At 43.4% G+C, this 23,839-nt stretch overlaps 2 protein-coding genes across 6 annotated transcripts in view; one reads left to right on the top strand and one right to left on the bottom strand.

Moving 5' to 3' along the window:
* Positions 1-1,509: 1,509 nt before the first annotated feature.
* ODR4 (odr-4 GPCR localization factor homolog) lies at positions 1,510-21,499 on the bottom strand. 4 transcript variants are annotated; one of them, XM_079982269.1, is made up of 14 exons: positions 21,358-21,499; positions 19,764-19,893; positions 18,704-18,838; positions 17,525-17,620; positions 16,581-16,687; positions 15,429-15,465; positions 14,881-15,021; positions 13,991-14,086; positions 12,543-12,611; positions 11,198-11,326; positions 9,851-9,941; positions 8,384-8,569; positions 4,018-4,110; positions 1,510-1,901 (listed from the first exon to the last, which is right to left on the bottom strand). In XM_079982269.1, exons 2-14 carry the CDS (start codon positions 19,860-19,862, stop codon positions 1,834-1,836), a joined length of 1,347 nt encoding a protein of 448 aa, XP_079838395.1. In that variant the 5' UTR covers positions 19,863-19,893; positions 21,358-21,499; the 3' UTR covers positions 1,510-1,833. The 4 variants fall into 4 exon arrangements, with proteins under 4 accessions (XP_079838395.1, XP_079838396.1, XP_079838397.1 ...); XM_079982270.1 differs by having other exon boundaries at positions 15,429-15,461; positions 16,580-16,687; XM_079982271.1 differs by lacking the exon at positions 18,704-18,838.
* A 1,158-nt stretch (positions 21,500-22,657) lies between these two features.
* TPR (translocated promoter region, nuclear basket protein) overlaps positions 22,658-23,839 on the top strand; it is a 62,368-nt gene continuing 61,186 nt past the window's right edge. For both annotated transcript variants that reach the window (XM_079980997.1, XM_079980998.1), the window contains exon 1: positions 22,658-22,841. In XM_079980997.1, coding sequence (XP_079837123.1) covers positions 22,691-22,841 — 151 coding nt within the window. In that variant the 5' untranslated portion in view covers positions 22,658-22,690. The remainder of the gene's footprint in view (positions 22,842-23,839) is intronic.

Consider the following 23,839-nt stretch of genomic DNA (forward strand, 5'->3'; position numbering starts at 1 on the left):
ACACACACAAAAAGAAGGGCTAGGCCTTTCCTGCCCTTTGTTCATAAAAGGAGGGGGGGAAACCCCTGAACTTCAACTTGAATGTGTCACGTTATAAACCAGGTGTTCCACCCTAGGCTATCCCACCTTCTCCCATTTCCAAGCGTAGAATGGAGATGTGTAAATCCCATTAAGCATGGTGTTATTAAAACCACCTGGCTTTGTAGAGCCATCCCACAGGGTGGACAGCATGTGTCTACGAACGGAGGGCAAAGGAGACAACTGATGGACTGAGAATTAAACAGGTGGATATTCTTCAAGTCAAGTTCTCACTAGTACTCCCAAGTGAAGGGCTGGCACACAACTCAGGACAGAGGGGGAAGCGTTACAAGCCCTAAACTTCCCTCAAGAGGACACACCTCTGATGAATCAGCCTTCGGTGGCTCCAACCGCTGCATTCCTGGGCTTTCCCCGTTTTTCTTTTAACTGCTAGCTTCCTAAAATAGCATGTAAGACATAATTACTTCTGAGGTTTCCTGTCAGATCATAAATATATCCCCCAGATAACAGGCATGATCATCCTATAAATTCAGAATCCCTTTGAACACGATCTCTCATTTGTGGATGTTTTTTTTCCTGTTGCGTGTTGGAAGAAGAGTAATCACGCAAGGGAGGCTTCTACAAGCCGGAGGGCCAAGTGATGACTGCAGCTCTCGCTTGCAAAATAGACTAGGATATTAAATCGCTAAGTGGCAACGCAACACCTCCATAGGCTGCTGTTTAGCTGCTGCGGTTTAAGAAAATGATGAGGATCGCGTGTCTACAAAAAAGGAAAGGGCCCAGCTACCTTTTCTTATACTAATGAAACTGCATCTAGCTGGAATGTAGCCTATTGTATACAGCTAAATGTCACACCAGGGACACGGGTGGCGCTGTGGGTTAAACCACAGAGCCTAGGACTTGCCGATCAGAAGGTTGGCGGTTCGCATCCCCACGACGGGATGAGCTCCCATTGCTCGGTCCCAGCTCCTGCCAACCTAGCAGTTCAAAAGCATGTCAAAGTACAAGTAGATAAATAGGTACCACTCTGGCGGGAAGGTAAACGGTGTTTCCGTGCGCTGCTCTGGTTCATCAGAAGCAGCTTAGTCATGCTGGCCACATGACCTGGAAGCTGTACACCAGCTCCCTTGGCCAATAAAGTGAGATGAGCGCCGCAACCCCAGAGTTGGTCACGACTGGACCTCATGGTCAGGGGTCCTTTTACCTTTACCTTTAAATGTCACACCCATTATTCTGGCCCCTTTTGCATTTGACCTCGCACACCGTTGGCATGAAGCCCTAGGAGATTGCCAAGGCAGGAATGGGTCCCAAACCCTCTCCTAGACACCCCAGTGATGTTCACAGAAATAGGGGGAAGGGGAGAACTAAGACTCATAAGGTTTTTTTTAAAGTGTTGGGCAGTTTAAAGAAGAAAGCAAACTTTGCACAATCGCACATAGCTTCAGCATTTCTAGAAAAACACAAAATAACAACTTTAACAATGGTCCTTTTAATTAGTAAGTGGAAAGGTAAGTAGACATTTGACAAATTCTTTGTGAACTTGGGAAAGTAATGTCGTATTAACCTGCCAGTTGATAGTGTTGGTCTCCCACCCAACACACTCTCTTAAAAATCATACCACCTACACTATGGCATGCAGAAACAGGATAGCTGTTCTAAATAAGGATAGCTTCTGCTAATTGGCATTGTTAGGTGACACACTTGGTTGTTAAAGCAATCGGTTCTGGAAGCGTGCATCTTTAGAGGGCATCCGGGGCGGCTGGAGTTTTCAGGTTAGCTCTTAGTATCTGAAGCCTAGTCGCTGAAATAGTTGAAGGAGAAGGCTGCTGCGGATATTGCGACAGCCACTGCTATCACCACTCCTAAAAATGACAAAGGAAAGGCAAATTCAGTACGTAAAAAGGAGAACTTGATTGTCAAAAAGCAAGGAGTGGGAAAGACATTAGCAGAGACACAATGGAAGTCCCTGAAACACAGTACTTGTTCACCAGCAACATTCAAAATATATAAGGGTTCAGATAGCCATTTCCATTCTCTTCAACGATACGCATATTTTCTCAATTCCGTCACAGACAACGCAAAGTATGCCGCACAATTGCACAGATCGAATCCAGGCCCCACCTTGCTTCTGTGTGTTGGATGTAACATGTAGCTGACAAGTCTGTGCACAAAATCTAATTTCACGATTGATACATGACCTTCACCCAGCAAACTTGAAAGGTGTGAGCATGTGGGGTGCCCCACACTTATGAGGCTGAATATGCAGAGAGGCTGACAGTTTTTACTGCCCCTGTTCAAATAAGGTCTGGAAACAGACTGAGGTTTACCAGATCTCTGCTGGCTAGGTTCAGCTTGCAGACAAAAAGATAGAGAGATAATTGACTGGACCTGGGCTAGATCTGCTCCAAATTTCAGGCACATTAACGTTACCACAAAATGTAGAAACAGGACCTTCAAAGCTGATTCACAGACACTATAAAGGTGTTGACACATATACACATCAATTACACATGACATGGAGCACATTAGGCAAGGCAGGGCAAGTGAAATCCTGTTGCTCCACCATACATTGCAAAGGCTTTACCAGACATGTGACAATAACACTTCCTCTCTGTGCACTGACTAATCCCAGCCCCTTTCTTCAACTGCCGTTACCTTAGCTCAGGGATCTATCCGAGGCCTCTGACATGCATAACTCATTCTATCCTTTTGCACTCGGAGATTCAGGCATCACAGATATCAACCACAACCACAAAAGACTCAGATAACAGATATCAAGAAAGCAAGTGAGAAAGAATGGAAAAGATGAGAGACTGTAGACTTAATTTGTGTGTTTTTGTTTTTTACTTTCTCTAGTCGCTCCTATATGCCTATAATTTTATTTATACTCTGCTCTAAGGCCAACAGTCAAACAGCTGTATCAGGGCATTGCCTAGAGTAGTTTGTCCTGCCACCTTGCCCCACGCTTTGAGGAATAGATGCTTGTTCCCTAACTAAAGGGACGCAGGTGGCGCTGTGGTCTAAACCACAGAGCCTAGGGCTTGCTGTTCGGAAGGTCAGCGGTTCGAATCCCCACAACGGGGTGAGCTCCCATTGTTCAGTCCCAGCTCCTGCCCACCTAGCAGTTTGGAAGCAATCAAGTGCAACTAGAGAAATAGGTACCGCTCCAGTGGGAAGGTAAATGGCATTTCCGTGTGCTGTTCTGGTTCGCCATAAGCAGCTTAGTCATGCTGCCCACATGACCCGGAAGCTGTCTGCGGACAAACGCTGGCTCCCTTGGCCTATAGAGTGAGATGAGTGCCACAACCCCAGAGTCTTCCGCGACTGGACCTAATGGTCAGGGGTACCTTTACCTTTTACGCTAACTAAAACCACTCCCATTTTACAGTACATTCCCACACATGTCTATTCAGAACTAAGTACCGCTGGTTTCAGTGAAGTTTACTCCCAGGTAAATGGATACAGGATTGCTGCCTTGGCAAACTGTTTTTGTTTTGAAGGAAAGGAAGGAAGGAAATTAAAACAAATGTTCAGGTTAACACAGCAGGCATCTGAATTCTGCTGCTTTCACGAATTGTTATAATTGTGCCCCTGCTGGCATGCAGTATCCTAAAGGGGTGGCTAAGTAAGTGCAAAACACTGGCAAAACAGACTGCGTTTCTGTTCTAGTAGGACCCTGTCATGCTACCCTCAGTTCTTTATACCCAATGAGGCATCACAGATGACCTTTGAAATTGGAATGCTCAATCTGATGCACTGTAGAGAGAATGCTCATTTGGGGCGACAATATCAACCACAACGACTGCACCTGTTTCACATTTCCCCCTGGGTTGTATTCGGCTAAATCCTGTTCAGAGTAGAGCTTTTGAAATTAATGAATCTAAATTAGTCATGCAGATAAATGCAATAAGTCTACTCCAAGTTGGACTAGTGTTGAATACCACTCATTGCTTCCATTGGTGCAAGAGCAATACCTACCTATATTTTGATGAAGCTTCAACAGAAGCACTTCTTTAGTCAACCGTTTCTCTTGCACAACATCTTGGAATTCCTTCAGGGGGGTTACTTCAACTGGTTTAAGAAAGAAGATACAAAAATGGTCTTTGTGGATTCACCCTAATCCCATTCTCACACTCTTGTCTCCCCTCCTTGCCCAGTAACACATAGCCTTGTCCAAACTCTTCAGAAAACTGTAGGATCAGCTGCAAGTAAACATATGCAAAACGCATGTGCGTAATTTAGTCCGAGTACAGAATACCTACAGTCACGGGTCTTACTTACGCACACACAACCACTGAAGTGAGGCTTAAACCTCATATCTCAGGGTCTAAAAATGCTAGGAAGGCTTTATCTCAACAATAACGCCAGAAGCGACTCAAAAGTGACTCATAGCTACACAGCTCTGTAGAGGCCAGAAGACCTATTGCTTGAGTTCATTAGGTCTTCCACTAGATAAGAAAGAATGAGTACAGGAGAAGGGATTACCCTGCTGAAATCTTATTTGTGTTGATCTACTCAAGAGGACTTAACCCCTTGATGGTAGCAACAGGGATTTAGCGAAGGAAATTCCTGATGCAAAACGTATTTGCTTATGCTAAAGAATAGAAAAGCATAGCAAATTCCATATCCAAACAAGTTAGGGTTTTGGTTTTGGTTTTTTTAAGTGCAAGCTAATTTATGGATTATTTATTAATTCCAACTACAAACTTCTAAAGTGACTCAAGTTAATTTGTTTTAGGGACTGTTAAGAAAGCTAACCAGAGAAGGACAGGAGAGCACTAGAAACAGTGGGTGCGACAGCATAAGGACTGAACTATGGACCCAAAATGGAAAGTTTCAGTGGTGCCTTGGTTTACAACCATAATCCGTTCCAGAGGTCCGTTCGTAAACCAAAACAGGTTGTAACCCAAGGCACGCTTTCGCCAGTGGGGCCTCAAAAAAAAGGGGGGGGGGTCGTAATCCAAAAAAATTGTTTGTAAACCAAAAAAATTGGGTAGTAATAAAACGTGCACTTCCAGGTTTGAACTGGTCGCAATCCAAAATGGTCGGAGACTAGGCTGTTCGCAAACCAAGGTATCACTGTATAAGGTAGTCAACATAATCTATACAGTATTAGAGGGCAGAATCGCCTCGTTTCAAACAACCCAAGTTTCTAGAACTTTTAGCTGTCGTGTTGCCTTTTTCCTTTCCATTGTCCTTGCTTTCATGCCAGGACCATAGCCACAGGCAAGGGCTATTTTCCAAGTTTATACAGTGGTGCCTCGCAAGACGAAAAGAATCCGTTCCGCGATTCTCTTCGTCTAGCGGTTTTGTTGTCTTGCGAAGCAAGCCCATTGACGGCTTAGCGGATTAGTGCTATTAGTGGCTTAGCGGCTTTTAGCGGCTTATCAGCTTAGCGGATAAGCAGATAAGCGGCTTAGCGGCTTAGAAAAAGGGGGGGGGGAAGGGAAAAAACCCGCAGGAACTTGCAAGACATTTTCGTTTTGCGAAGCAAGCCCATAGAAAATTCGTTTTGCGAAGCACCTCCAAAACGGAAAACCCTTTCGATGGAGACAACTGGAGATTGCAGAGTATGGAGAAACTAAAAGATAAAGTGCGAGATTGCCTACATTATGCTCAGATTAAAGAGGCTTTTAAACTGGATAAAAAGTTAGGATTCCAGGTGGAAAAATCGAAATTGGAAACAGAACTGTTAGAACCTAAGACTAAATTACTTTCAAGAATGTATAACTTGCTGCTGAGGTGGAATACACAGGATGAAACGGTTAAATCAGCTATGATAAAGTGGGCACAGGACATTGGGTATAATATCATGTTTGCTGACTGGGAAAAGTTATGGACCACCGATATGAAGTTTACGGCATGTAATGCCTTGAAAGAAAATATTATGAAAATGATATATAGGTGGTACATGACCCCAGTCAAGCTAGCAAAAATATACCACCTGTCAGATAATAAGTGTTGGAAATGTAAGGAAACTGAAGGAACGTTCTTTCACCTCTGGTGGACTTGCCCTAAGGTTAAGGCCTTCTGGGAAATGATATATAATGAGCTGAAAAAGGTATTTAAGTATACCCTCCCCAAGAAACCAGAGGCCTTCCTTTTGGGCATTGTCGGCCAGAGGGTGCTAAAGAATGATCGAACATTTTTTATGTATGCAACAACAGCAGCAAGGATACTTGTAGCGAAATATTGGAAAACTCAAGATTTGCCCACGCTGGAAGAATGGCAGATGCAACTGATGGACTACATGGAGCTGGCAGAAATGACTGGCAGAATCCGAGACCTGGGAGAAGAAGCAGTGGAGGAGGATTGGAAGAAATTTAAGGACTATTTACAAAGACACTGTAAACTATATGAATGTTAAGAAGGATGAGAGATTTGAAAACAACAGGGCACCATAAAGTTAGTCGAAAAGAGTATGAGAATGAGTGGATTCTATGAGAATAATAAATTTTGAACAAAAAATATGTTAAAATTAGGTATTTAAGACTTAGATTATATTCAAAGTTAGGGACAAACTATTGAAAATGTGTATAATAAGAATGGAAATAAGGTGACAAATTGCTGATTAAAGTTCTATTAAATATGGAATGCAGGAGCGGGAGATGTGAGGAAGTCCAAAGATGAAGAAAAGTTGGTTACTACATGATGCTAATTACTATGTTTGTTTCTTGTTATTTGCATATGTTGTTTCTTTTTTTTGTATTTTAAAGAAAAAACCCTTAATAAAAAAAATTATAAAACAAAACAAAACGGAAAACCCTTTCGTCTAGCGAGTTTTTCGTCTTGCGAGGCATTCTTCTTGCGTGAATATTCAGTTTTGGTTTTACACAAAGAAAACAAGTCTTTTGCTCTTTTACCAAGTGCCAAACTAGACGTAATGCAGAAGGTTCCTGGCTGGCTCTCCAAAGACAACTTTCTTGTTCTGATTTGGACTGTGGCTGTAGTGTTTCCCGCCGTGCTGTGGCCCTAATTCAAATATTGCCTAAGTGCAATTAGCTGCAAAAGGAAAAACATACTGCTCAGGTATCATTTTGACTGGAAGCGGAGGAGATCATTCAAAATCCCATGGTGTTGCTTTTAGGAAAAGATAGATGTTGGAAGATTCCACCTGGGACTGTTTTGGCCACATCTAGCTTGGTCTTTACTCAGAAAGGTGAATAAGAAGTTCCCAATTTCGGACTGAGTGCAAGGCCTAAGAAGCATTACAAGCTACTTTTTAAAAATAAATGTTATTAAATGTTATTATTTGTGGGGCCTGTAAGACAGAGCTATTCCGCCTTGCCTTCAATTTGAATTAGCCTGATCCTCTATTCTCTATTCCCTTTAGGGACGCGGGTGGCGCTGTGGGTTAAACCACAGAGCCTAGGACTTGCCGAACAGAAGGTCGGCGGTTCGAATCCCCACGACGGGGTGAGCTCCTGTTGCTCGGTCCCTGCTCCTGCCAACCTAGCAGTTCAAAAGCACGTCAAAGTGCAAGTAGATAAATAGGTACCACTCCGGCGGAAAGGTAAACGGCGTTTCCGTGCGCTGCTCTGGTTCGCCAGAAGCGGCTTAGTCATGCTGGCCACATGACCCGGTAGCTGTACGCCGGCTCCCTCGGCTAATAAGGCGAGATGAGCGCCACAACCCCAGAGTCGGTCACGACTGGACCTAATGGTCAGGGGTCCCTTTACCTTTTTACTATTCCCTTTTCCCTTTCCTCTTCTATGAAGAAACCCTTTCTGTGACCCCACATTTAAATTCTTCCCTGGTCTCCTTGCTGGCCCTAGTAGGACCAACTTAGCCAGTTAGCCCTGGTGATCATTCAATGTCTACTGACTGGGTGTGTTTTTTTTTCTTCCAAAAATGAGCCCTGAATTTTTGAATTTTATTGATATTGATGCTGCATTTTATGTTGTATTCTATGCTGTTTTATGCTGTTTTTAAGTCACATTTTAATCAATGTTTTATATTTGTTGTTAGCCGCCCTGAGCCTGGTTTTTAAACCAGGAAGGGCAGAGTATAAATAAAAATTATTATTATTATTATTAAAATCTTGTAGGTATTCTCTCACATTTTATGTTTAAAGTTGTTTTGTACTGACCTTTGGCAGACCCCGCCACATCAGTAGGCCCCACTACCATGTTTCCAGTAATGCCACCATTTAGACCAATATGGATGAAAGTGAATAGCCTAAACCCAACTTTCCCTCTTGCTTGGACGTCACTTGTTCAGGCTCAGGTTTGAGGCAGAAAACATTTTAGGAGCCAGTGTTAAGCTCTGCTTGTTCCACAGGTTGAGCTTCTCAGTAATTCCTGGCAAAGCGTAATCCGCCTCTTAACTTAGTGGCTATATTTACCCATATTCATTTCCTCAGCAGTCTGCAAATCCTCTGGTTGAACAGCTTGATCCAGCATCTCAAGGAAGCGCTCTTGGATTTCCCTGGCTGTCTCGTCTCCAAACTTATAGTCGCACAGCAACACGCTGGACCCAACGATGGGAGCAAACACTCTGCAAGGCAAGGTGTGGTACTCCCTTTCAGAATCTAAAACAGAAATATAAAATAAAATATTATTAATAAAATATTGAACACCACTAAGGGACACTGTGACTACTAGTATATACTCCAGTGTTTATGTGTTCAGGCAGCATCAGTGCTATGTCTGTATAGGTGTGTTACATGCCCTAATTACGCAATCTCAATTTTATATTAATTTAACCTGCACTGCAGGTGCTGCAAGAAACATATGGATTACTTGGCGAGGTATCAAATCTGAAAAATGAAACATACAATATAACAATGTCACCAACTTGCATCTTTCCATAGCATTGGTGCTGACACGGAATGCATGTCTGAAGATCTGGCAGAAGGGACCAACTAGCAGCGGTGTTGCCATGGCTGTGCCAAGGGGATCTCAAGTCTGCTATCCTGCGCCACAGAGACTGATCACTCAGAATAGCCCACAAACATGGAGGAAAATATAATTTCTCAGTAAAGCTCCACAAATTCTTTTACAAGGCTGTAAGTCTGCTGAAGCCACTGCCTGGTCTTCCAAGCTGGATTTATTCCGGGGGTGGGGAAGAGAGATTTTATATATTAGATTGTAGCCAACCAAGTTCCACTCAAAGTGGAAGCAATGAGATGAATGGACCAGTCCATTAATTTCAATGGCTCTGCTCCTAACTTTTGATACCAAGGCCAAATGATGTGCTGGAGAAGCAGTTTGCTGAGGAAGGTGGGAAGCTGCCACAAAAAAATTAACCGGGATGTTTTACTTGCTCTCCTGACAAAATGACAAAAAGCAAACTTGAGGGCACAGAATGCTTTGAAGAAGAAGGGGAAATGAGCCTAAACTATTTGTTTTAACTCTAAAAAGCAAACTTAGTTGGCCCATAATATGCAAAAGCATGCACATATGTAGACAAACTATGCCACCTAAAGAGGCAACTGAAAATTGCAGGCAATTAATAATATTGCCGTTTCAATGGTGCAGTGACATCTAGGTCACGCATCAGATTGTGCTGCAAGCAGTTAAGTTTGCATTCATTGCCCTCCCCTCCCCTCAAAAAAAAAAAAAAGCAATGGGGAGAAACTAGTTTGAATAATTTGCTCGGGAAAAAACCTAGTTATTGTTAGAGTAGTATAAGCAGCTTTCACATGCAGTACTCAGACACATGGACTTACATGACTCCAGCCTTGTTTTCACTAATAAATAAGCATGTCCTCCTATTCCTTAGAAGGAATTCATTTTTAAAATCCAAATTCAAAAGCAATTAAAAAAACACAACTAGATATAGTCGTACAATTCCTTCCACCCGCTCTTACTTTTTTTTCCTGGTGTTTCGTTTAGAAGCAGGTCTTCAAATAACATTTCACAACGATCAGAGAGAGTGTTTATTATATCTCTCTTCAAGGCCTGCAAAGGCAAGAACAAAAAGATACAAAGACATTCCAGCGTTTGAAGCCTCTTTCCACTGGGCAACAACTCAGGGAGGTATTAAAGGTTAAACAAGCAATATGTGAAAGCTCAGCCTGCCTTCAGGGCCGGGTAGCTGGTCCAGTTTGGGGCGAAGGGCCAAAGAATGGGTAATATAGCCCTGAGATTGCATCTTTTAGAATGCCAAAGGAACCCAGAAATGAGACTGGCAGCTGTTGAACATGTTGCAAATGCTACCTGCTTATGGTTCCTTCAACGGAAGAAAACTGAGCAGGAAGGCAGATACTGGAAGTAAACGGAAGCATCCTTAGCATCCTCAGTTGCAGGGGCTGGAGATGGAGAGGCTGGAGGCTCCTGCTCTCACTATATTTCCCTTTATCCCAGACGCATGTGAGATATGGGATGCCCTTGAGACATACAGAAACCCAGGAGAGGACAGCCAAACCCTGGACTCCCAAGGTGGAATGCTAATGCAATTCATTAGCTGTGGAGGATCAAACACATCTTTACAGGGGCATGAAATGTATATGGAACTGTGATCTAAATGTTGCAACTACTGTTGAAACTCAGAAGGAAATCAATAGATGAGAAGTTACTATATTTACTGTCTGATCAGAGTAGGTATGTCACGTTCAGAACAGTATAATTCATAATGGCTGTTTTGACAAAAACTGCTAAAAATTTAAATGAACGTAGGTAAGGATATAATTGTGAAACTCCTAGCTAGGAATTTCCCTTCTGAACTCTATGCAACTGTATACAGTGGTACCTCGGGTTAAGTACTTAATTCGTTCCAGAGGTCTGTTCTTAACCTGAAACTGTTCTTAAACTGAAGCACCACTTTAGCTAATGGGGCCTCTTGCTGCCGCCACGCCGCTGGAGCACGATTTCTGTTCTCATCCTGAAGCAAAGTTCTTAACCCGAGGTACTATTTCTGGGTTAGCGGAGTCTGTAACCTGAAGCATATGTAACCTGAAGCGTATGTAACCCGAGGTACCACTGTACTATACCGTTCCATTAGGTTCATTTGTATGCTATTGTTCTTTTAGTTTTTACAAATTTATTCTGGATTAATGCTCAGTAGAAAACTAAACAGTTTGAGGACCTTTATGCTGAAATTGTATGATGGCAGGTTTCTGAAAACACAACAAAATCTGCTTGCTTGCTTGCTAAAATATCTGGGATGAAAGGATTAAGACCAAATCCTTCAGTAGACTGAAGGGCAGCAAAAGTACCTTAACAGCATCTTTAACTCTGGGCTTGTTATTATGGATGTAAGCTTTGCATTTTAAAGCACCTTTAAGATTTATGGAGCCGCTGCATATCTGGACTGTTGCTGTGGATCTGGCGTTTAAACTACGTGACTGAAAGAGAAAACATAAAGAAGTCTCAAGCACAGATTTCTCAATTTCTTGACCACTTTAACATTTCCAGAGTTTACAGTTTTAAAATTCTCCTGCTGTTTTATATGCTACGATATGTTCTCACCAAAATATATTTAACCTAACCTTTTGCAACATTAAAACATGGAGCTTTCTAGTATTCACACTGCAGGCTTATTCCCTTTCCCCTCTGTACAAGAAGATGACAAGTGTTGCTATCATTCTGAAAGTACTATTGATCAGCATTTGGGGCATGGGAAATCAACAAGGGATCAGCCTACATCAGGCTTCTTCAGCCTCAGCCCTCCAGATGTTTTGAGACTACAATTCCCATCATCCTTGACCACTGGTCCTGCTAGCTAGGGATCATGGGAGTTGTAGGCCAAAAAACATTGTAGGCCGAGGTTGAGGAAGCCTGGCCTACATGAACAACAGTTTTCACCAGCAATATAAATTATGGTTTTAACACTCACGATTTAAGCTTCAGTCTCAGTTAAAAAACAGCTTGTCAAAATTAGATGCTCTGCTGTCACAGCCATGTTAATCTTTTGAGGATAAGCATCAAGCCACTGAGCATAAGGGCCTCTACTTTTTCATCTGGCCTCTTGGAACATCTGTACAGACCCCAACTGATTTGACTGGCAACTTCATCTCTATATGTCGGCAACCTACAACACCTTTAGAGTAAGATTTACACCCTACAGTTTACCACAACTCTCATAATCCATAGTCAGTCAGGGATGATGTTTAGTCCAACAACACCATGGGAACCTAAGGTTGAGAAAGGCTGGCTTAGACTATTAATACTAAACACTTGAATAGCCCTTTTAGTGCTCATCACTGATGGTGAGAGATAGTAGCTATAAAGTGTTATGTGCTATGTTCTGCATCTCTGCTGGAAATTCCACAATTTAGGTAGGGAATGGGAGGCTTCAACAGGGGACTTCCCAGCTTGCATCTCTTATAGCTCCTAAGATCCCAAACATCAGGCTCAAACAAGAATCCTGTGGGAATTTAAATCAGCATGGAAGAAAAGGAAATGACCTTCTCCATGGAGATATTCATAGGCCTTTACTGTTTGCCCCATGGAGGCCAACAAACAGTACATTACATAAGGCCATCGAGTGAATTCATAGAACTAAACCAGAGACTTTTAACATCACTCTCTTTTTACCATTGCAGTGGTGAATTTACTTACCAATTGCATTAAAACCCGAACATCAAGGCTCTGAGTAGCTGATGGCGTGTTTCCTCTTGCAGACTTTTTCTGTAAAGATAATTGAAACACAGAAAATGGCAGAGAGAATAATTCATGTGTTCCATATCCAAAGATAGAATTTGGGTGTTGTGAATTTTACAAGATAAATGTTGGATACTTTTTTTTTCAAAAACGTTGCACGTTTTCTCCTAACAATCTTTAATTCTGCATTTGTGTGGAAGAACAAACAAAACTGCAAATTCTATCCTTGGGCTCAGCCCTCAGCAGTCAAGGCTACATAGCACTATGTTGGTCACTCAGGACTTTGGGAAGCCCTATACGCAAAATACATTTCACGATATAAAGCCCCAAAACATTAGGTATCCAGTTTCAGAAAATAAACACATAGACTAGGTACATCAAACTGGTGGTGAAAAATGACCAATGCATGGAGATGCAGAATACCTTGCTGTAAAAAAGAAGTCGGATAGGAAAGAGGGTTTTTTCATTTCTTTTTAAAGACACACAAAATATAAATTGCCACAATCACAATGATCCCAAATTTCTCATCCTAGTGGGATACTCTTTTACTCCACAGGACGCTGTCTCATACCAGATCAGACCACAAATCCATCTAACTCAGAACTGTCTACACTAACTACTGTGGCTTTCCAGGATTTTGGACAGGGGTCTCTCCCAGCTCTACCTGGAAATGTCAGAGAGCAAAGAGGGGATCTTCTGCATGAAAAGCATGCAGGCTACTACTGAGCGATTGCCCTTGACTCTGGGAGACAGGTGAACATTCTGAAAGGAGGAACACAGTTTACCAGTTACCAAGTATAAAGGTAAAAGGTGAAGGATCCCTGGATGGTTAAGTCCAGTCAAAGGTGACTATGGGGTTGTGGCGCTCATCTCGCTTTCATGCCGAGGGAGCCGGCATTTGTCCACAGACAGCTTTCTGGGTCATGTGGCCAGCAGGACTAAACCACTTCTGGCACAACAGAACACCGTGACGGAAACCAGAACACACTGAAACACTGTTTTCTTTCGCGCTGCAGCGGCACCTATTTAACTACTTGAACTGGCATGCTTTCGAACTGCTAGGATGGCAGGAGCTGGGACAGAGCAACGGGAGCTCACCCCATCGCGGGGATTCAAACCGCTGACCTTCTGATCACAGTGTATAAATTTCTTCTGGTCAACTGGCAAATCATTATGCATGGTTTGCTTACTACCATGTGGACAGTTAAAATACTGCTTGATCAGAAGAGACACATGGCTTCAGTATTTGAGATTCATTTGGCCACCTTTCCTGCAATAGCACCATTATCTACAAAATAAAGGTGTACTTATCAAGTCAAGCTATGCTAAACTGACCACTGAAAACACATACCTTTCTAAACATTGTGACCTACGCCAGCATTAAGACTCCGTTGTTCAGCACTTACCTGCCCTTCCAGTAAGTCAGCATCTTCCTCTCTAACTTGACCATTGATCAGAAATACAGCTTCCTCTATCTGTTTGGCCCATCGTGCTAATCCATTCTTTAAAGCAGAAACAAAAGAAAAGGAGGCATGTTGCATTGCTGAACAATCCATGACTTTAATGTTCAGCCCAGTACATCTTTATTTACATGCGATCATCATGGAAGCCTGAACAATAGAGGGCTGTTCAATCATCAGACACCCTAAACTTTTAAAAAAATCACATTTGTATCCTCCCATTCCTCCAAGGCAGGGGTGGTGAACCTTTGATCCTCCAGATATTGCTGAACTAGAACTCCCATCAGCTCCAGCTAGCATGACAATGGTAAAGGCTGATGGGAGTTGTAGTTCAACAACATGTAAAGGCCAAATGCTCCCCACCCTTGCTCCAATGAGTTCAGAACAGTTTAAGAAGGGCTGCATAACGGCTGATCACAGCCCACTTTTTTATTTTAGATTCCAAAATATAGTTAAAACATGTCTTTTGTAAACACATCTACAGAAGTGCTTATACCAGCACTTTAACATAGTCTCTAAAGAAGGGCCGCCACATTCACGAGGCACTGTGTAAAGTATTTTTTAAATCTGTCCTGAATCTTCCAAGTGGCTTAATGGGCAGAGTACAGAAGCTGTCCAGGCTCAGAAAGCAGCAAGGAAAGGCAGAATCCAACAGAACGATATATATCATTATAGCCAATATATAAATATACATTAACTTATATTATTATAATTTATTAAAATTGCATACCGCCCCTTATCTATAGATCTCAGGGCAGTTCACAGCATTAATATAAAATATAAATATTAGCTTAAACAGACAAGATGTAAGTCATGCATAGCAAGTGTTCTGTTACCCTTGTGTTTTTCTCTAAGTCGTGGCTGGCCAAGGTCACTGGTAGTGGGATGTGTATATTAGCATTAATTGTGCATTCTAAAGATAGCCATGACGTGGCAAGGCCATGCTGATATTTCCAGTCTGCCGGCTTGGCTGTACTCTAAATGAAGGAGGGAACAGAAGGAGAGGAGAGGCTAAATTATTAAGGCAATAATTCAATGTTTCTTGCAGAGTCTAAACAATCTACATATGCTTACCCACATATATGTCCAGAAGGGATTCACTCTAGATTAACATGCACAGAATTGCAGTCTAAGGCAGTATTACCGCTGCATCTGAAGTTAAATGCTTCATGCAAGCTGCTAAGAATTGCAAGAGAGAGACTGGTCCATTCCACCAAGAAAATGTATTCAGCAGGCTCTCTTGAAGTGCATGAGTTAGTTTATTGAGTACAGCAATAGCTTTAGGGATTCCTCCAATCATTTGAAGTGGGGCTTGCAAAACAGTTCCCTGCCAAATTAGGCCTAAAGTTAACAACATCGCCTCCTACAAGCAAACACAACTTACCTTTGGATCTTGTACATCATAAGTGCGGCAAAGCATTCGTTCCAAATTGAGGAATAATAACCAAGTGTGCTTAAAGGATGTTATTTAAAAAGCACTTGTAAAAAGAAGTCATTTCCCAACCGTTCCTTTATGTCATGGCAATGTCTTTATTCCCAGCTGTGGCTGAACACTCGCTAACTTTGCAGCAGTAGGAGAATAACCATGTATTCTAAGCAGTAACTTGGAAGTAGCAGGATGTGTGGCAAACTTTATGCAATTATCCAAATACTTAAGGAGATGCCACGTTGATCAGAGAAGGGTCCTACTATATTTAAAGCACCCAGCCCTGTAATCCAGAAAACCCAACAGAGCCATGTTAAATAATTTGTTCCATTTGCTTTTTATAATCAGTAACCAGATCCAACAGACAAAACTGTCCAAACCACCACTTTTGCCAGCTAAGCCTGCTGACTGCTTGGGTAGAAGGGCCGTTGGCCGTTTCCACCAGTTGCAACCAGTAGAAAGTCCCAGAATGGGGTTTTGGACACACGGGGTTTTTCTAAGAGAGGGACTGGTTTGGTCCAGGAGCTGTTAAATTGCAATCCGATTTCACTGCCATCAAATAACAGCATGGGGCCTGATCTGGGCGTGATCACCGCACCACCTCCAAGCTCGCACAATTATCTGCTTCCCCCCAACCTTTCGCCCCAGCTGCTATGCGTGGCAGGGCTGCAGATGTGGCAGTGGCACAGGGGGCAGGGAAGCAAGATAGACTGCAAGGCTGCAATCTAAACCTATCATCTTTCTTTCAATCTTTTCATAGTGTGTAGCTCACAATGTGAACATCACGTTAAACCCAGAAGTCCATCTGTATCTACAAATGCATAATGTTGATGAACCATGGTGTTAGTTTCCTTTGAAGCTATTGATCGTGTGCTGAGTGGCAGCACTGGCTTTGGCACACAGCATGACCAAGAACTGGATCGTCGCACAATCCTATGCAGGTTTACTCAGAAGCAAGTTGAACTGTGTTCCAATGCAGCTTAGAAGTAATTGTGCATAAGACTGTAGCATGAGCTATCTAATTGAGGCAGATCAGAGGAGATAATCAAATCTATTTTACACATTAAAATGAAGGTCTCAATTTTAATGTAAACAAAAAAAAAAGGATACTTCTTTGTAGCGGAGCAAAGATGAAGGGCAACTCTGTCAGACACATCATCTTCTGAGATGCTCCACAACCTCTTTCTAGCTACAGATTTTTCTACTGAAAACACAAGCTTGGAGAGAATTAAGAAGAGAGTTAAGACTGGTTTCTAGTTCTCATTAAAAAAGAAATAGAAAGAGTACAGGCACACACCCCACATACGAACAACTGTATAACTGCTTCTACGCAGGTCACCACGAAATACCATACTGGCCTGAATATAAGCCGCATCCCCCCCCCCCCAATTCCAACTTTGAAATGTTAAAGTGCGGCTTATCTTCGCGACCTTACAGTATGCAGCCAGGAGCACAAGGCAAACAGTGGCAGGAGCTCTGAAAAGCAGTGGCTGCCCCGCACGTAGTCCTCTGTCCTCTCCCTGGCCGACAACGCAGCGTGGCTCCCTCCCCAACTCGCCCAGTATGAAGCCAGGAGCAGCGAGAAATGGAGCAGCTTATATTAAGGTATTTTTTCTTTCCGCCCCATTTTAAAGGTGCGGCTTCTATTCAGGTGCTGCTTATATTCAGGCCAATACGGTAAATAAACACTGACTTTCCCTTGCTTGGGGCTGCTGTGTAAGGGAGGGAAGGTGGCCTTCAATCAACCAGCAGCGAAGGGCGGGAGGCACCACATACCCACCTATGCCATTCTGACACCATTTCTGCAGGGCACCCTACTTGGCCCTCACTTTCCGTGGCCAGACGCCACTGCCATGCACACTGGTTCCCCTCAGGCAAGCAAGCTGGGCAGCAGCCCTGAGCAATTTCCAGGGTGAGTCTCTCTCTCTATCTCCTCCCTGCCCCATGCACACACCCTCTTTATGCTCCACACTTTAGGCAATTTTACTGATGGGCGCGGGGGTCTATTTTACCAGATTTCAGTCCAGAGGGATGCTAGGGGTATTATCCTTTACCTTCCTTAGGGTATTTTGGATTTCTTTTGCTAGCTCTGGAGCTGCAACAGTGAAGACACCAAGGACTAGCAATCCCCCAGGAAGCATTCGTGACACCTACAAAGTCAGACAAATATAAATGACGTCACTGTTATTCAACTGACAATTTCTGACCATGTATAACATACATGACTGATGGGAGTTCAAACTGTGGCAGCAATCATGGTAGAAAAACAGAGCAGATAAAAATCAGTATGCCTGTGACATCTGCCAAGCCCATGAACACAATATCTACAGGACATTAATTCAGGAATGGGCAACATAAGGTCTACTGGTAGTGACCTCCTTTTGCTATTCAAGGGATAATGCCTCTCATTTGCGCAGTTACAAGGAACAGACCCTAATTCCAATACAATAATCAAGCAAAACTTTACAAGCTATAGGGATCTTGTCAATATGTCTGTGATTCTTCAATTATATATTTATTTTCCATTTTCATTACTCACAGTAATCTGTCAAACTTCCACATTCTTAAGCAGTATATTAAATACCACAACACACTCTAATATGGCACAGCACCTAGCAACCGGGGCTTGAAACAGGCAAACCCAGTTTCAAATTGCTCCTCAGGGTGGCCTCAGATAAATCACAACCTTTCCCTATTACCTATGTAGGAGGGTGGGCTACAAGTTTAACAAACTAAGAAAGAAATATTCTTTCAGGATCTGTTGATAAAAGGCGGTATGTAATTTGAATAAATCGTCATCATCTTTGTCTTATTATAGTGCACACATTGCCCATGCCTTCCTTAAGATAATAATGCAAGTAAAAACATCATACTTGCAATGGCCTTCCAATTTATGAAATATTCCAGTGATCATGGTGAACACCTTGTCTATCCAATATATATGTTATGATGGTTTGAAAATTGGGACCAAAATTACAGTTAAGGCCACATCAGAAGTCAAAACAGACAGGAAGATGCCAGGATATGAAGTATCAGGAGTCAGCTAAGTTTATAGCTATCGCAGGTATGCATAGCATTCTAAAATTTGTGAAGGTCTACAGTTTCAGACTATAAACTACAAGAACACAGTACTTAGGAGTAGCTTAGAAACCAATTATCGAAGTGAAATAGCATTACAAGAAAAACAGCACTTTTCAGAATGAAAGCAACTGCAACAACTGAATGTTTATGACCTGATTGGCGTGTGCTGCGATCCATTCTTCATCAATATTAGACAAATCTGAACGACGACTTGTATTGCTTTTACTTTCCTCCTCTTTTGGAGGTGTTCGAATGGCTAGGACAACATAGTCTCTTTGCTGGGAACACTAGAAATAGGGAAGGAAGGAAGTAGCTTTGGAGAGAGAAAAGAATCCAAGTTCAACCCTTCAGCACTTTTACAACTGTTCATCTACCATAACACGTGTGTATATATGTATACACACAAAGAATGTTTCAAGAAGGCTAAAATCTATGCATTTCAGTGGGCCTAATTCAGTCACTTCATAAGCTCAAACTGTGAGTAGTTTCCATAATGAAACCCCTCCCCAAAACTTAGTCCCTCTCTGGGAAACATAATAGCAGCTAACAGTATATCAAATTTAACACAAGATTTGGTCAGAAATAACTTGGTTTTCAAAGTAATGCTTCTAAAATGTAAGAATAATATAATAAACCTCAAATAACCTTATTGGTTACTGTTCTGCAACAACTAACATAAGACAGCCCTTCTAAAACTACTATTCTCCGACATTTCAAGAAGAGATCGGCTTAAATGCACAATCAATCTCAAAGTAAATCAGTGGAACAGCTCCAAAATAGCAGAAACCAGCAGGAAATTCCCCTGTGTGGACTCCATGGGGCATGTACAGAAGAGACCCTCCTGTTGGATTGTGCTTTTAAGATGCAACCCAAAACATACTTACCAACAAACAAGAATAAATTTATATCTGTGTAAACAGTAATAGAATCAAACTATTAATTGCCAGCTGGAAACACCCAATTGTAACTTTAGAAGGAATTACTTGGTTTTAAAGCATCTATGTGGGGTCATTTGTCTTTCCATTTGGTTGGTTGTAAGTCATGGGCAAGATACAGCAGCAACGAACTAATTTAACGTGTGATGATGATGCTGATAATAAAACTCTGTGAGCATTTATTCAGAGAAGAGGCTTCCACCACAATGATACAGAAAGCAGGGTGGGTAGATATGGTCCCACTCGACACACACAAACACACACATAGCACACTTACCTGCCCTATCAAGAGGCCGGTGAGAAGGGCTTGCGAGTTAGTGGCAAGCTCCGACAGATACTGCCCAACAGCTTCTTCCACAAAGTAGCTCCTTCCCATTATTGCAAATGTCCCATAGCCCAGTCAGCAGCTGGCAAATGAGCAAAACACCGGAAATTAAAGGATGAAAACAGAAGCAAAGCAGGTTTCTACTCTGAGAAAGCACATGTGCTCAGGACAAGCCTTTGGTTGATCTGATTTACATCCTTGTTGTTGTTTAGACGTTTAGTCGTGTCTGACTCCTCGTGACCCCAGGGACCAGAGCACGCCAGGCACTCCTGTCTTCCACTAGCTCCCGCAGTTTGGTCATACATGCTTTTGTTGTTGTTTAGTCGTTTCCGACTCTTCTTGACCCAATGGACCAGAGCACGCCAGGCACTCCTGTCTTCCACTGCCTCCCGCAGTTTGGTCAAACTCATGCTGGTAGCTTCGAGAACACTGTCCAACCATCTCATCCTCTGTCGTCCCCTTCTATGACCTTTTAAAATGTGCTGGGGGGGGGCTATTGGGTTGCTGTTTTTCTTTTTATTATGTATTTTGTTGTTTTTTTATGTACAGTATTATTTATTTTAAATATTATTATTATTATATATATATATATATATATATATATACACACACACACAAATATATATATATATATATATAATTATTACATTATGTATTAATATATATTAACGTATTTTTAATCTTTGTTGGAAGCCACCCAGAGCGGCTGGGGAAACCCAGCCAGATGGGCAAGGTACAAATAAATTATTATTATTATCATTATTATCGTAATTATTTTGTGGTTTTATATATTGATTTTATTCTGTGAACCACCCTGAGACCCCTGGGTATAGGGAGGTATATAAATTCAATAAATAATAATAAGCCACATTCCACCAGAAAGGGCCCATATCGGTGCAGACCCACCACCCGCGTTGACCTTTTCCCTCACACCTCCGCCAGGCTTCCCCAACCATAAAGGTAAAGGTAAAGGTACCCCTGCCCGTACGGGCCAGTCTTGACAGACTCTGGGGTTGTGCGCCCATCTCACTTAAGAGGCCAGGGGCCAGCGCTGTCCGGAGACACTTCCGGGTCACGTGGCCAGCGTGACATCGCTGCTCTGGCGAGCCAGAGCCGCACACGGAAACGCCGTTTACCTTCCCGCTGGTAAGCGGTCCCTATTTATCTACTTGCACCCGGAGGTGCTTTCGAACTGCTAGGTTGGCAGGCGCTGGGACCGAGCAGCGGGAGCGCACCCCGCCGCAGGGATTCGAACCGCCGACCTTTCGATCGGCAAGTCCTAGGCGCTGAGGCTTTAACCCACAGCGCCACCTGCGTCCCTTCCCCAACCATAGCTGTCCACTTTTCCCTTTTCCTGCGAGGAATAAGGGAATTTCCCTGAAAAAAGGGGGGGAAGTTGACAGCTATGGCGCCCTCCAAGTGTTTTTATGCTGCGGCTCCCACCATCCCTGACTATTCTAGTTTCCTTCCGAGATATCTTATCTGTCGGGCACCGACATTTCTTTCTGAGGAAAGATTCCCAGGTAAGGCAGCCCGTCCCTCTCACCTGCCCGCGTCCCACCGTCCAACTTCTTTGCCACACACTGAGGTGTCACACTGTCCGTCATCTTGAGGCGCCGCCGCCGCTCTCCTGACAGCCGGGACGCCTTTCAGTGACGCATGAAGACTCGACACACGCGCGCCCATAAGGGGAAAAAAAGCTGCGCTCCGCAGCCGACATATTGAGTGTGGCGGAAATAAGGCTAGAGCGCCAACCACCCCTCCTCTTTTTTGTGTCTTCGTGATTCCTTTCTACTGCTTGCATCTGCCACCTTTAATCCACTCACGTATTTTTTTTAAAAAATTCGTTTAACCGTTTGATTCTGGCGTTTCAATAAAAGGAAGGAACTTGCCACACCCGATATGGCGGACACTCAGCTCCTAAATGCCTTTGCAGCGTTTCAATCTCTATAGTTCACCATAGAAATAAGCAGGGGGTTTTTCTCCAGGAAGCCTTTGAGCAACCATAGAAGTTAAACAAAGACCGACAACTCCATTTTTCTGGAGCCCAAACTACACAGGTGTTCTTGACGCCTTTTTCTAGGCTTGACGCTTTTAATGTTCGATGCGTTACTGTATTTTAATATTTTGTTGGAAGCCGTCCAGAGTGGCTGGGGAAGCCCCGCCCGATGGGCGGGGTATAACTAATAAATTATTATTATTATGATTACTACAAAAAAGATGGATCTTGTGACTGCTGCACCAGCGTGCAGTCACAAGTTATGGCATTATATTGGCGTTGCAGGGATGCTTAGACAGATGTGCATGGAAGTTCACGTTACAAATGTGTGTTGCGTGGTATGCATTATGTTTAAAAGCTGTAGAGGGGTGCTCTCTGTCAGCTTTCCTGTAACAGGACATCCTTTCTAAGGTGACTTGCCTAAGCCAGAAAATCTTTTAGAAGCAAAATATTCTGGTCCTGCAAGCTAGGGCTATTATGGGAGTTGTAATCCTATAAAACAACTGGAGACCCAAATTGGAGAAACAAAGCGGGACGTTCCCACGCTTTTCATTCATTCATTCATTCATTTACTTACATATTTATTTACCCGGAAGCAATGGTGACGAAGGCATGTCTACATTTCTATCTCTGCGTTCTCGAGCTGCTGCGGAAGCCGGCGCCTTCCTTTGCGCGTGCGTAGAAGCCGACCTCCCTCCCCCCCTCCCTCCCACTCCTCGCGTCTTGCGCCCGCCCTCCCCGACCCGCCACTCAACCCTTTTCCCAGCCCCCTCACGGGCCGGAAGTAAAGGCGCGCGCGGCGGGTTGTGGGTCGGAGCGTGTCGTCGTTTCCGCCGTTGTCGCCGCCGCCGAGCTCCTTCCCTCAGGTATCCCGCCCAAGATGGCGGCGGTGCTGCAGCAGGTCCTGGAGCGGGCCGAAGTGGCCAAGCTGCCCAAGTCGGCGCAGGGGAAGCTCGAGCGGTTCCTGGCCGACCAGCAGAGCGAGATCGAGGCGCTCCGCACCCGGCACGAGCGCTACAAGGTGGACAGCGGTGAGTGGAAGCCGAGGAGGGCAGGGCGGGAAGCGGCCCCAGGGACCCGGAGACTGGTTCATGCGAGGGAGGAGGCGGGTGGCTGTTGTTGCTTTTAAGTTACAGGTAGGTAGCCGTCTTGGTCTGCCATAGTCAAAACAAAATTTAAAAATTCCTTCCAGTAGCACCTTAAAGACCAACTAAGTTAGTTCTTGGGTTATGCTTAAAATTCTACAAGGAAGGCTCAAGCAGTATGTGGACCGAGAACTCCCAGAAGTGCAAGCTGGATTTAGAAGAGGCAGAGGAACCAGAGACCAAATTGCAAACATGCGCTGGATTATGGAGAAAGCTAGAGAGTTCCAGAAAGACATTTACTTCTGCTTCATTGACTATGCAAAAGCCTTTGACTGTGTCGACCACGGCAAACTATGGCAAGTTCTTAAAGAAATGGGAGTGCCTGATCACCTCATCTGTCTCCAGAGAAATCTCTATGTGGGACAAGAAGCTACAGTTAGAACTGGATATGGAACAACTGACTGGTTCAAAATTGGGAAAGGAGTACGACAAGGCTGCATTTTGTCTCCCTGCTTATTTAACTTATATGCAGAATTCATCATGCGAAAGGCTGGGCTGGATGAATCCCTAGCCGGAATTAAGATTGCCGGAAGAAATATCAACAACCTCAGATATGCAGATGACACAACCTTGATGGCAGAAAGTGAGGAGGAATTAAAGAACCTTTTATTGAGGGTGAAAGAGGAGAGTGCAAAATATGGTCTGAAGCTCAACATCAAAAAAACGAAGATCATGGCTACTGGTCCCATCACCTCCTGGCAAATAGAAGGGGAAGAAATGGAGGCAGTGAGAGATTTTACTTTCTTGGGCTCCATGATCACTGCAGATGGTGACAGCAGCCACGAAATTAAAAGACGCCTGCTTCTTGGGAGAAGGGCAATGACAGGCCTAGACAGCATCTTGAGAAGTAGAGACATCACCTTGCCAACAAAGGTCCGTATAGT

The sequence above is a fragment of the Podarcis cretensis genome (assembly GCF_951804945.1).
Source record: "Podarcis cretensis genome assembly, chromosome: 6".
Classification (NCBI taxonomy): Eukaryota; Metazoa; Chordata; class Lepidosauria; order Squamata; family Lacertidae; genus Podarcis; species Podarcis cretensis.